Genomic DNA, 14,158 nt, shown 5'->3' on the forward strand with positions numbered 1-14,158 from the left:
AATAGAATTTGTGTATTTAGATACAAAGCCTCCACTCGGCGCCGGGTGTAGAAGGTGATTTAAATGACACGTAACAAACTTGTTGCCAGTGTTCGAGCAGTTTGTAGGACCTTACCAGTAAACGGACCCATGCATGATATGGAACACCCATGGTACTGCGGGCTCACCATAGCCCGTGCTACTTGGAGCTTTGTTCCAGGTAGCGATTCTTTAACAACAACAACAACAACCCATGGTAGGGAGAAAGATATGGGACACCCATCATAGGGACACTAATATGGGACACCCATCATAGGGACACTAATATGGGACACCCATCATAGGGACACTAATATGGGACACCCATCATAGGGACACTAATATGGGACACCCATCATAGGGACACTAATATGGTACACCCATCATAGGGACACTAACAAGGGAGTGGGGGTGAAATGGGTGATTGACTGGAGAACCTGTACGAAACGCCAGTCATTAGACAGGGTTCGTGTCGTTCCTCGGGTCTCGTTACGTGTTCGAGCAGCTTCGGAACGAGAACCTTTCATGATCTCCAGAGGGGCACAGCTGTTCTCATTATATTCCCTATAGACAGCTGTAATCAGCTGCTAACACTATTCAGGTTACTTTAAGGATTTCTGGTGTGTGTGTGTGGGTGTGTGTTTGTACTCACCTAGTTGTGCTTGCGGGGGTTGAGCTCTGGCTCTTTGGGCCTGCCTCTCAGCTGTCAATCAATCAACAGATTTTTTTCTCCACACACACACACACACACACACACACACACACACACACACACACACACACACACACACACACACACACACACACACACACTCACCCACTCACCCACTCACCAGAAAGCAGCCCGTAGCAGCTGTCTAACTCCCAGGTACCTATTTACTGCGTTGTGAACAAGGGCATCAGGGTGAAAGACACTCTCCCCATTTGTTTTCGCTTTCGCCGGGGATCGAACCCGGACACTTAGGACTACGAATGCCGAGCGCTGTCCACTCAGTCGTCAGGCCACACTGTGTGTGTGTGTGTGTGTGTGTGTGTGTGTGTGTGTGTGTGTGTGTGTGTGTGTGTGTGTGTGTGTTTGTGTGTGTGTGTGTGTGTGTGTGCGTGCAATTTTAAAGTTATGATGGCATAATTATCCGGTAAAGCGAGTTGATTAGGGCGTTGCGATAGTATTTACTATTTGTATTAACTATTTGTGCCTTCAGGATCCTACTGTTAGCTCTTGGACCCCGCCTTTCAATAGATCGATTGTCTAATGTACTGACTCCCGAATTAGTTTCTATCATATCTACTGCATATATACACTACATATATTTATCTTAACATGTTCCCCACACACACACATACATACACATACACATTGACAGGGTAGATGATGATAAACTGTTTAACATGGGTGGTACGCGAGCAAGGGGACACAGGTGGAAACTGAATACCCAAATGAGCCACAGGGACGTTAGAAAGAACTTTTTCAGTTTCAGAGTAGTTAATAAGTGGAATGCATTAGGCAGTGATGTGGTGGAGGCTGACTCCATACACAGTTTCAAATGTAGATATAATAGAGCCCAGTAGGCTCTGGAATCTGTACACCAGTTGATTGACATTTGAGAGGCGGGACCAAAGAGCCAGAGCTCAACCCCCGCAAGCACAACTAGGTGAGAACACACACACACACCCACATACACACACTACCAGGGGGTACCAGGGGCTACCAGGGGGCCTGGTAGCCTGGTGGATAGCGCGCAGGACTCGTAATTCTGTGGCGCGGGTTCGATTCCCGCACCAGGCAGAAACAAATGGGCAAAAGTTTCTTTCACCCTGAATGCCCCTGTTACCTAGCAGTAAATAGGTACCTGGGAGTTAGTCAGCTGTCACGGGCTGCTTCCTAGGGTGCGTGTGTGTGGTGTGGAAAAAAAGAAAAAAAAGAAAAAAAAAGTAGTTAGTAAACAGTTGATTGACAGTTGAGAGGTGGGCCGAAAGAGCAAAGCTCAACCCCCGCAAAACACAACTAAGTGAATACACACACACATACATACATCCTCAAAATGCAGCCCATAACAGCGTACTAACCCCCAGGTACGTATTTACTGCTAGGTGAGCAAGGGCATCAGAGTGATAGAAACTGTCCATTTGTTTCTGCCTCTGCCGGGAATTGAACCCGGGCTGTTGGGACTATGACCCCCAAGTCCTGGTAACTCAGCCGCGAGGCCCCTTGTGTGTGTGTGTGTGTGTGTGTGTGTGTGTGTGTGTGTGTGTGTGTGTGTGTGTGTGTGTGTGTGTGTGTGTTTGTACGGAACACCTGATAATTTATTAATCACAGGTGTGAGCGGAGGGAATACCTGATGATATATTAAACAGGTTCAATGGTTTGTGGCTTGCCTGTTGCATATTTTAAAAGATGCGTTCTCCCTATGTCTACCAGACCCACCTCTTTTGACATACTTCCTATTGTGGCCCATTATTACCTATACGTGGAGGAATGTCAGATTTAGCAGTGGTGTTAGTAGGGTAAATTTGGACACACTGAAAAGCACAAGTATGTTCAATTATAAATGTCAACACTGCCTGTAGTAGAAAACTATTGGTCTATACCAGAAAGCTATTGGTCTATACCATGAAGCTATTGGTCTATACCATGAAGCTATTGGTCTATACCATGAAGCTAATAGTCTATACCATGAAGCTATCGGTCTATACCTGAAAGCTATTGGTCTATACCAGTCAGCTGTTTAACCAATGGAGCTGGTCCAAGAATACCGCCCGTGGTAACGGCAGTGTTCTCAGAATACAACAAAATATGACTATAAATTATTTGCTAAATTACATTCATTGTTAAAATTATTCTAAATTTAAGAAAAAAAATGCCGCCAAAATTTGGAGGTGAAAGCAGCCCAGACCTGTCAGTGTGGCTTCAGTGTGACAAGTATAATTACAGTATGACCTTCAGTATAATTACAGTATGATCTACGCTGTGACCTACAGTATCATCTACTGTGTGTGTTATACAGTATACCTAAAGTATGAGCTTCAGTATAATTACAGTATGATCTACGCTGTGACCTACAGTATCATCTACTGTGTGTGTTATACAGTATACCTAAAGTATGAGCTTCAGTATAATTACAGTATGAACTACAGTGATCCATATTCTACAAAAATGCATCTTTATGGAAATCAATATATTCTTTGGTTCTTATAATTAGCCAGATAGACACGTTGACAATTGATCACACACAAAGTACCTGTAGTAGGGAGCTTCACAGAGCCTGATATCAAGACAACAAAACGCTGCTGTCCAAATTTAGGACCATCAATTTGGCCCTAAATTTAGTACTTCAAATTTAGGACCATCAACCAGATTGAGGCTTGCAGTACCAAATTAAGGACCTTGGTACCAAATTTTGGATTTTCGTACCAAACAGAGGAGCTTTGTATTATGAAACTTAGACCAAAAATGAGCAAAATGGATTATTTCGCAAAAATTTCCGACTATGTATATAGAGTGAATAGTAAAGTACCGTCATTCCATTACGGGCTCACCATAGCCCGTGCTACTTGGAACTTTTTGTTCCAGGTAGCGAATCTTAAACAACAACAACGTCATTCTATGTAACGTTGGTTTTACCGACACAGAAACTTAAGAAATAAAATGCTGTAAGTTTCTTAGCTTAGTAATTGTACTAATTATGCATTAAACTGTCATAACTAGCTTATCAAGACTGTAACTTGCATATGTAAATAACTTTTGTGGGGTGTTGCGGTATCCATTAAGTAACCTCTGTAACCTTCTGAATGGGGTTGTATAATAAATTAACAACTAAACTATAGACAATCTATAACCCCCGATCCATCGAGATTTCGACGTGTACAGTACAGGTTACAGAGGCTGTAACAACGAGAAAGCGACTTCGCAGAAATTGCCAGACATTATTTAAGCGACGACACGCGAGCGGCAGACCAAAAGAGTGGAAAAGCAATTAAGAACGTGGAGGAGACAGATGGCGGTAGTGCAAGACGACGCCATCTGCTGTAGGAATGCATTGTCCTGACACACACATTCAGGAGAGCTCGGGGAGACATGATCACTACCTACAAAATTCTCAGAGGAATTGACGGGGTAGATAATGATAAATTCTTTAACACGGGTGGTACATGAACAAGGGTACACAGGTGGAGACTGAGTATCCAAATGAGCCACAGGGACGTTAGGAAGAACTTTTGCAGTGTCAGAGTAGTTGACAAATGGAATGCATTAGGAAATAATGTGGTGGAGGCTGACTCAATACACAGTTTCAAATGTAGTTATGATAGAGCCCAATAGGCTCAGGAATCTGTACACCAGTTAAATTGACAGTTGAGAGGCGGGACCAGAGAGCCAGAGCTCAACCCCCGCAAGCACAACTAGGTGAGAACGCGCGCGCGCGCGCACACACACACACACACACACACACACACACACACGCACACGCACACGCACACAAATACACATAAAGTAAGAGGTTCTCTTGTGAACCACCACACTTGATACATCATCGACACTACTTCAATCGTTACACACACACCCTCCACTGCAATTTACCACCCATCACAGCACGATGGATCAATAACGGACTTAACACACAACCGCCCGTTCTAAACAGTCCAAGATAATGTTGGCCTTACCAACACGTCTAAAAATATCGACATATAACAAAGTCCCTTCCGCTAGTTCGTTTGGAACAAACAGATATCAGCAGAAAATCAATATATTTCTCAAGATTTGATCATGAGAAATCTCTAATGACTTCACAGAGACGTCTCGTTCTCAGATACACCATGCTTGCTTCACACAACCCCAAATACAACATACTTCACTGTCTCAAATACACCATACTTCACTGTCTCAAATACACCATGCTTGCTTCACAATCACAAATACAACATGCTCACTTCAAAATCACAAACTGATTGTGAAATGTGTGTGTTACCTTGAGGTGCTTCCGGGGCTTAGCGTCCCTGCGGCCCGGTCGTCGACCAGGCCTCCTGGTTGCTGGACTGACCAACCAGGCTGTTGGACGCGGCTGCTCGCAGCCTGACAGCCTGACGTATGTTGTCACACTTGAGAACTGTCAAGAGGTATGGAAAATTTTCCAGTGTAGTGACGCCAAAGGAGAATGAAGACTGACAAGATCTACTGAAATACAGAGTGAATGAAGGCTGACAAGATCTACTGAAATACAGAGTGAATGAAGGCTGACAAGATCTACTGAAATACAGAGTGCTCTTACTACCTTTATGCCTTCAAGGTGCTCTGAAAACTTGTGAACCGTCTAGGAAAAAATTCACTGATATTCCTAGTAAAACAGAGAGCAAAAGCTGTTGTCCTTCATCATGATGTGATGAGGGAGCCGGTCGGCCGAGCGGACAGCACGCTGGACTTGTGATCCTGTGGTCCTGGGTTCGATCCCAGGCGCCGGCGAGAAACAATGGGCAGAGTTTCTTTCACCGTATGCTCCTGTTACTTAGCAGTAAAATAGGTACCTGGGTGCTAGTCAGCTGTCACGGGCTGCTTCCTGGGGTTGGAGGCCTGGTCGAGGACCGGGCCGCGGGGACACTAAAGCCTCGAAATCATCTCAAGATAACCTTCACCAGCTAAAAACAGCCTGTCTTAGAAGCTCATTTATTTGATAAGATTATTATTTATATCCATTACGACTTAACTAACTAACTATCATATCCGCCTCCATCTCTCTCTGTTGTTGTTGTTGTTATAGATTCAGCTACTCGGAACAAGTTCCAAGTAGCACGGGCTATGGTGAGCCCGTAACTTACTTGGCACAGGAGTGGAGCCATCTCTCTTCCTCCATTCCTCTTTAACACAGTCCTACCTTACCCCTCACCCTCCCATCTTCCCCCCTCCCTCTCTCTGCCTCCCCCCCCCCTCCCTCTCTCATCTCCCCATTCATTCCCTGCCTCCTTTTCCCCTTCCGTTTCTATGAATCAATGTGTCCTTTGTCCTGTCCTAGGAACTGTGACCACCTCGTTAAGCGTATATGTCCGCCGCTCAGGATGAAAAGTTAACTTGCTCCGTGGCGCGTGGCAAAGTGTAAAGACTATTTTTTCCGTCTTGTTCTGCTCATTCTGTGGAAAATTTTAATTGGTCTCATTATCCCAACCTTTGACCCCTTTGATGCTGGGAGGTCATAGGAACGTGGTTGTTTCAGTCCCCTGCTACGAGAGGGAGGATGGTACCGGACACTGTCACGGAAATATTGTGTTGCTAGTTCTTAATTGTCTTGCGGTCTTGCGTGTGTTTTTCCTTGAGTCTTGTGGCGTTGTCAATTCTTGGGTGTTTCTCTCGCGTCCTTGCGTCCCCCTTATGTGTGTGTTGCGTCCTCGCGTCCCCTTTATGTGTGTGTTGCGTCCTCGCGTCCCCCTTATGTGTGTGTTGCGTCCCCCCTTATGTGTGTGTTGCGTCCTTGCGTCCCCCCTTATGTGTGTGTTGCGTCCTTGCGTGTTCCTATGTGTCTAGCGAGCTCACTTGTCTCTTGCATTATATGTGTGTATCTTTCACCCATAAAAATTGCCAATTCTTTTGTGTCTCGTATCACCCCTCCCCCCCCCCCCTTGCTATATGGCTTTCATCTTTACATGCTCCCATGTCTTGCATACTCATTGCTATTGCGTCCATGCATACTCACCAGCTTCTGGATAACCCCATGCGTATCTTGCGTCTTGGCGAGTTCATTTTTCGATATCCCATGGAAGGAAGGATGCAATGGAAAGGAATGGAAATGTGGAAAGGAAAGAAGTGGACAAAATGTGTTATAACATTTATTGCAATAAATGCTCTTTATGAAATACAATACTAGATTGAAATGCAATTTATTGCAATTGAAAATGCAATCTTATTTAATATTTGTTAATTCTCAGTACCCAGCGACTTTGAAAATTAAAATAAAGCAAAAATCTATATATTGAACTGAAATATCCTAATCACACCACTTGAATATACAAAAAAATAACAAATATTAAGACGAAATTCGTAATAATTGGACCACTGATCTCTGCTGAATTAGGAGTCGGAAATCCTGACTATTTACGAATCACACTGAATCACCGAAAATAAAACTTCTCTCAGTATTCGCCGAGATTAACAACCTAATCATCGTTACGTGTATCGACGATTTACACATCTCGTTCGCCTGTTAAAGAGTCACACTCATGCCTGTACATAGTCTAGAAGTAAGCCAGTTTCGTTTTATTATATTCAGAGGGAGCCGAGAAACCGATATTTTGAATTATTTCAATTTTAAGTTCGTTGGGGAGGAGGCAGAGGCAGAGTTCTACAGCAAAGATGGCGGATCACCCAGAGGGCTAGGGGAGGATTTTCCCGCCGAGGAATACTCTGATGCGGCGACACCGAAATTCCCGGATGTGGAGACGATGATTGGTTGGGCGTTGCAGGGCGTGACCAATCAGGGAGCGGCCTGAGGTCACGTGACAAGCTGAGGCGGGCGCGCGGGACCCCGAGGAAGTGTCACTGTACTCTGACACCTTGCGGGGACAGGTCGCTCCGCTTGTAGCTCCAGCAAGACAAGAATAAGCCCATAAGTATAACATCTAGGTCACTCCCTAGGAAGAGGGAGTGACCAGTGGCCCAGCATAAGGAGCAACAGGAGTCTGGGACCCCTGTAACTCCCCAAGGAACATGACCCAGCGAGTAAACTCCAGGTGAGGCTACGCGTAGAGTATGTGGATACTCGCCTTGCTTTAGTGACTAGACGAAGTGGTAGACCAGTGCTGTGATGCAGCAACCAGTCAGAGTGGTCCCTCAGTTATTGTAGAGTGATAGACAGTGGCACAAGCAGTTAACTAGAAGAGGACAGAGAGACCAACAGGAGGAGCGAGTAGAATCAAACGAGGGAGGAAGTTGACATTGGGGTAATCATCTACCAACAGCAACAGTCTAGTGGACCCGAGAGTGGATTCATCTGATTTATCAGGTACATCACACCCCCTCCCCCCCTTCCCTTGTGATTAGGCTCTATTAAGTAGTGTATTTACTACTGTGGAATAATAATGATTTATTCCACAGTATGTGTGTGTGTGTTATATATATGTATGTGTAATGTTATTAGAAGACCGTTTGATTAATTAGAAGGCCGAGGCAATTAATTTAAAGACACCAAATAACGAAATATTAATTTCAGTAAGAATTCCAGGAGGCAGAGACTCTCCAAGTATTTTGTTTGTTTGCGTTGCGTAATACTCGCGAGATTCGGGTTTATATGTGTATTGAGTTTACCTAGCAAGTGGCTCAGGGCTAGTCATTATTTATTACCTGAGTGGCAGTGTTGAGTTTACTTCAACTAGGTATTATGAATTTTACAGTTAAGGCTAGTGCCTGGAGGTGTTGCCATTTGACTCATTATTGCAGAGAAGTGTTGCCATTTGACTCATTATTGCAGATAAGTGTTGCCATTTGACTCATTATTGCGCAGAAGTGTTGCCATTTGACTCATTATTGCGCAGAAGTGTTGCCATTTGACTCATTATTGCGCAGAAGTGTTGCCATTTGACTCATTATTGCGCAGAAGTGTTGCCATTTGACTCATTATTGCAGGGAAGTGTTGCCATTTGACTCATTATTGCAGGGAAGTGTTGCCATTTGACTCATTATTGCAGAGAAGTGTTGCCAAAGATTAAACATTTATTCATTTTTACTGCCTTTAGGTGAATATATAAACCATTACTACAATTGGGTCGGCAGTCAGTGAGTCCTGAGCAACCTGTCCTCTTAACAGAACGTGGCACTTAGACGTATACTCTACCGAAGGCCAAAAATTATCGTACTAGTGCGGGCTCACCATAGCCCGTGCTACTTGGAACTTTTTGTTCCAAGTAGCGAATCTTAAACAACAACAACATGTCGGACTAGAAAAATGGTAGCGACTCGCAGAATTGACATACTGTCCCGTTTTCTGTTTTGGGTCCACGGATAGGATAAGGGCACTTTAGTACGATAATTCCTTGACGTTGTGAAACCTTAGCAGCCATGAGAGCAGCTTGTTGTTGTTGTTGTTAAAGATTCGCTACCTGGAACAAAAAATAATTCCAAGTAGCACGGGCTATGGTGAGCCCGTAGTGGATATATGAGAGCAGCGCTGCATGAGATGAGGCTCCAGTAAGGGGAGAGACTACTACCTCTATTCCACTCCTCACAGGAGAAGAGACTGGGTGAGTGACCTCTCTGTGTGCCACGGGGATCCCCTTGGTGACAGTGGCACTTGAATGCCGCGCCACATCATTTAGGCACAATTATATATTGTGAAAATGAATGCCCGAGTCACTGCACTTCTTAACACGAAAATATCCAATATTAAAGAGAATGACATTTCAAGTTCAAGTATGTTTATTGAGATAAGCAAGTAATACATCTCAAAGGGATAGAGTAGCTTAGGCTATTTCTACCCCCCAAAGAGAATGACATTCTCATGGAAAGTTTATTTCTAGAAGCGTTAGCGACAAATAGCTAATGTTATTCTTCAGGTTATCTTGTTCTTGTTAGGTGCCCATTTAGGTTATGCAGTTAAATTTTTTGATCGCCATGTTATAGCATAAACTTGACGTGAACGAGTACATAGGATAACAAAGTTAATCCCAGGAATTAGAAACGTCTCGAAGGAAGAGATAAATAAAACGGAGGTTAGTGAGTTACCGACCCACACTACACAAAGCAGTGACATATTTTCAAACGCATAAGAGTCATAATATGCAGTAGTGAAAATGTATTATACTGACACAAGAATACAAGTCAGACAGCTTGTCCAAAATTGACTCTGCCCAGAGAACTTAGCTCCAGGGACCCGGCTGTCTCATGGACCCCGGTCAGAGATAATAGTCTCTCTACGTACTGATCGCCCTGTCCTCTTGAGCTCTGCCGCCCCCTGATAGAGTTTCTGATAGGCTTCTGATAGTTTTATCTCTAAAGCTTATTATCTGGCCATATGTCGGCAAAGTTTAAATTTCTATTAATTATGTGTTTTAAGTGACTATCAACTTTTCCTTTGTTTGGGCATTTTTGTATTTGTATGTGTGTGTGTGTGTGTGTGGGGGGGGGTGTATGTGTGTGTGTGTGTGTGTGTGTGTGTGTGTGGGGGGGGGGGTGTATGTGTGTGTGTGTGGGGGGGGGTGTATGTGTGTGTGTGTGTGTGTGTGGGGGGGGGGTGTATGTGTGTGTGTGTGTGTGTGTGTGGGGGGGGGGGTGTATGTGTGTGTGTGTGTGTGTGTGTGTGTGTGTGTGTGTGTGTGTGTGTATACTCATCTAGTTGTACTCACCTAGTTGTACTCACCTAGTTGTGCTTGCGGGGGTTGAGCTTTGTCTCTTTGGTACCACCTCTCAACCACCAAACAACTGATGTACAGATTCCTGAGCCCACTGGGCTCTATCATCAGTGTGTGTATGTATATATGGGGGGGGGGGAGGGGGGATTTATATTACCTCACTAATGTTTCTTAAATTTGCGTTATCAAAATCAGAGTTTTACAAAATAAATCGATTTATGTCACATTCAATTTACACGCAGCTGTTGCTCCTTCAGTGCGAGTTTTTTTTTTTGGTCAGGTCACTAGTGAAATCCAAGTGAAATAGGTCACTTTGACCTATTTCTTGACCTTTGACCCCCAGCTCTTGAGCCTAATTACCTCCTGACCTTTTATCTTGATCCATCAATGTCATCGTTTAATCAGTTGATTATCTGATCTATTACTTTACCTCTGGACGTCCAAACCGCAAATCAGCTCATTAAACAATCCTTTTGACTTTTAAAGTTCATCTCCCAAATCATACTGCAATTCGTTCTGCTCATTTCCTCCCTATAATTTTACACACATACGCACACACGAACGCACACGCATACAGGGGCCGGTGGCTGAGTGGACTGCACGTTGGACACGTAATACTGTGGTCCGGGTTCGATTCCCGGTGCCGGCGAGAACCAATGGGCAGAGTTTCTTTCACCCAGATGCCTCTGTTACCTAGCAGTAAATAGGTACCTGGGAGTTAGACAGCTCTTACAGGCTGCTTCCTGTGTGTGTGTGTACTCACCCAATTGTACTCACCTAATTGTGCTTGCGGGGGTTGAGCTCTGGCTCTTTGGTCCCGCCTCTCAACCGTCAATCAACTGGTGTACAGATTCCTGAGCCTACTGGGCTCTATCATATCTACATTTGAAACTGTGTATGGAGTCAGCCTTCACCACATCACTTCCTAGTGCATTCCATTTACTAACTACTCTGACACTGAAAAAGTTCTTTCTAATGTCTCTGTGGCTCATTTGGGTACTCAGCTTCCACCTGTGTCCCCTTGTTCGCGTCCCTCCAGTGTTGAATAGTTCATCCTTGTTTACCGGGTCGATTCCCCTGAGGATTTTGTAGGTGTGTGTGTGTGTGTGTGTGTGTGTGTGTGTGTGTGTGTGTGTGTGTGTGTGTGTGTGTGTGTGTGAAAAATAGTAGTTAGTAACAGTTGATTGAGAGTTGAGAGGCGGTCCGAAAGAGCAGAGCTCAACCCCCCCGCAAGCACAACTAGGTGAATACAAGTGCGCGCACACACATACACAGGCCTCGCGGCTGAGTGGACAGGGGTCGGGAGTCGTAGTCCTAAGGGCCCGGGTTCGATTCACGACCGAGGTGGTAACAAATGGGCAGATACACACAGAAATCGCAATAGTGTGAAATAGTTAACCAATAGCTAACTATGTCGTGGCACAGTTGACTAAGGCGCACCTGGGAACATCCCGTTCGTAGGTTCGAACCCTCATTACGGCCTTTGTGGATTTGTTAAAATGGGCAGAGTTTCTTTCATCCTGATGCGACTGTTTACCTAGCAGTAAATAGGTACCTGGGAGTTAGACAGCTGCTACGGGCTGTTTCCTAGGGATGTGTGTGTTCGCGTGTGTTACAGAGGAATATCTGTAGTAGACATAATAGAGGAAAAATAGATTAGTTAGAAAGGCGGTTAATTGAGTTAATGACTCTATTATGATAATAATGACAAGAGTTAATGACTCTATTCTGCCGACAAATATTAAATCACACACACACACACACACACACACACACACACACACACACACACACACACACACACACACACACACACACACACACACACACACACAGGTACCCATGATAGAGCCCAATAGGCTCAGGAACCTGTACACCTGTTGATTGACGGTTGAGAGGCGGGACCAAAGAGCCAGAGCTCATCCCCCGCAAGCACAACTAGGTGAGTACAACTAGGTGAGTACAACTAGGTGAGTACAGGGGTCTGGTTGCTGAATGGACAGCGTGCAGGACTCGTAATTTTGTGGCCCGGGTTCGATTCCTGGACCAGGCAGAAACAAATGGGCAAAGTTTCTTTCACCTTGAATGTGCCCCTGTTACCTAGCAGTAAATAGGTACCTGGGAGTTAGTCAGCTGTTACGGAGCTGCTTCCTGGTGTGTGTGTGTGTGTGAAAAAATAGTTTCTATTTAGTAACAATTGATTGACAGTTGAGAGGCGGGCCACAAGAGCAAAGCTCAACCCCCGCAAGCACAATTAGGTGAATACACACAACCCATTTGAACTCCACCCAATGACCTATGACCTAATGAACGTCTTGACCCCCTCTACAGCTTCCTGGCGACCCAGTATCGCACCAGGAGGTGAGCCTGGTGGAGTACCGGTCGGAGTCGGTGACGCTGTTCCATCACGACTCGCGGATGTCGCTGGCTTCCGACACCTTCAGCCTCTCCTTCCGGCCAGTGCTGGCTTCAGACTCCGGCGTGTACGTCTGTCGTGTGAACAACCGCGACGACACGCAGCTGCCTGTGCGTCTCATCGTTCAAGGTACGTAACTGTTAGGAGTCCTGAGTTGGCCAATCTGGTCGAGCCTCAGGCAACCTCCTGAAGGGGCAAGAGGTATGTAATGTACATATTAATATCTTCATTGGGGTTGTTAATGTTCTTCGGGTGTATCAGAATATAACACGGTGTTATAGAGTAAATGTGACGGTGTTCACTGTGGCCCGGCACGGTGTTCACTGTGGCCCAGCACGGTGTTCACTGTGGCCCGGCACGGTGTTCACTGTGGCCCGGCACGGTGTTCACTGTGGCCCGGCACGGTGTTCACTGTGGCCCGTCACGGTGTTCAGTCTACGACCCCACGGTGTTCAATCTTTGTGTAACATCGGAAATGAACAAACGAAAAAGCTCATAGGGTGTAGGAGGTAGAGAGGTGGAAGGGAATAGGGGGGAAGAGTGGTCAAGGGGGGAAAGGGAAAGTTTAGAATATGAGAGAAAGAATGAGATAAAGTAGGAAAGTGTTAGAAAGCAAAGTAGAAGAGTAGAAACTAGTGAAGAAAATGCTGCCACCATACATCCATTAATTATAAGACAGAGAATGGAACTTGTCAGCACAATAATATTATCTGATGTTATCACGTAACCACTGTACGAATATAACTCGTATAACCATGAATCTTTAAGTTATAATCATAAAGCAGTAAACTTCAGAATGCTCTCCACTCTAGCTTTCAACATATAGAAAATCCAAGGTCTAGGGATCAGAATTAAAGACAATATAAAAAGATAATTATTCAATAATATAGTTACTCTAGGGGTATCATAATTCAACCATTCACTTGATGTTCAAATATCAACATTAATTCAGAATTAGTCACCACACAAGAAATTGAAAGCAACTATTGCTGACTGCCCCTGAAAATCACACAATACATAAGTTGGAAAACACAATGTATGACAACCTTACAGTTTACTCACCAAAGTCTCTGAGACTTTGTAGAGGAGGGTGGCGGCGCAGCTGACAGTCCCCTCACCCGGCTTGGGAACCCCAGTTTGGCCACTGGAACCTCTCGACAAGCGATCCATCTTATCGCTGTCCTGCTCAATGTCTCAAATGTACAGTTCCACGGGTATTTATGGGGGAACCGGGAGCTAAGGAAACCGGGAACTATAATCAACCGGGAACCTGGTTGATCAGTCCGGCAACCAGGAGGCCTGGTCGACGACCGGGCCGCGGGGACGCTAAGCCCCGGAAGCACCTCAAGGTAACCTCAAGGTAACCTCAAGGTAAGGTCCGCTTACCAGAATATAGCCTCT

The 14,158-nt window shown here is 45.0% G+C and overlaps 1 protein-coding gene across 1 annotated transcript in view; it reads left to right on the forward strand.

Annotated features, from left to right (window-relative positions):
* Positions 1 to 14,158, forward strand: part of LOC123751946 (neural cell adhesion molecule L1-like) — a 921,489-nt gene that overhangs the window by 11,830 nt on the left and 895,501 nt on the right. Inside the window, exon 4 of the mRNA XM_069339196.1 lies at positions 12,673 to 12,886. Coding sequence (XP_069195297.1) covers positions 12,673 to 12,886 — 214 coding nt within the window. The remainder of the gene's footprint in view (positions 1 to 12,672; positions 12,887 to 14,158) is intronic.

The sequence above is a fragment of the Procambarus clarkii genome, chromosome 41 (genome assembly GCF_040958095.1).
Source record: "Procambarus clarkii isolate CNS0578487 chromosome 41, FALCON_Pclarkii_2.0, whole genome shotgun sequence".
Taxonomy (NCBI): domain Eukaryota; kingdom Metazoa; phylum Arthropoda; class Malacostraca; order Decapoda; family Cambaridae; genus Procambarus; species Procambarus clarkii.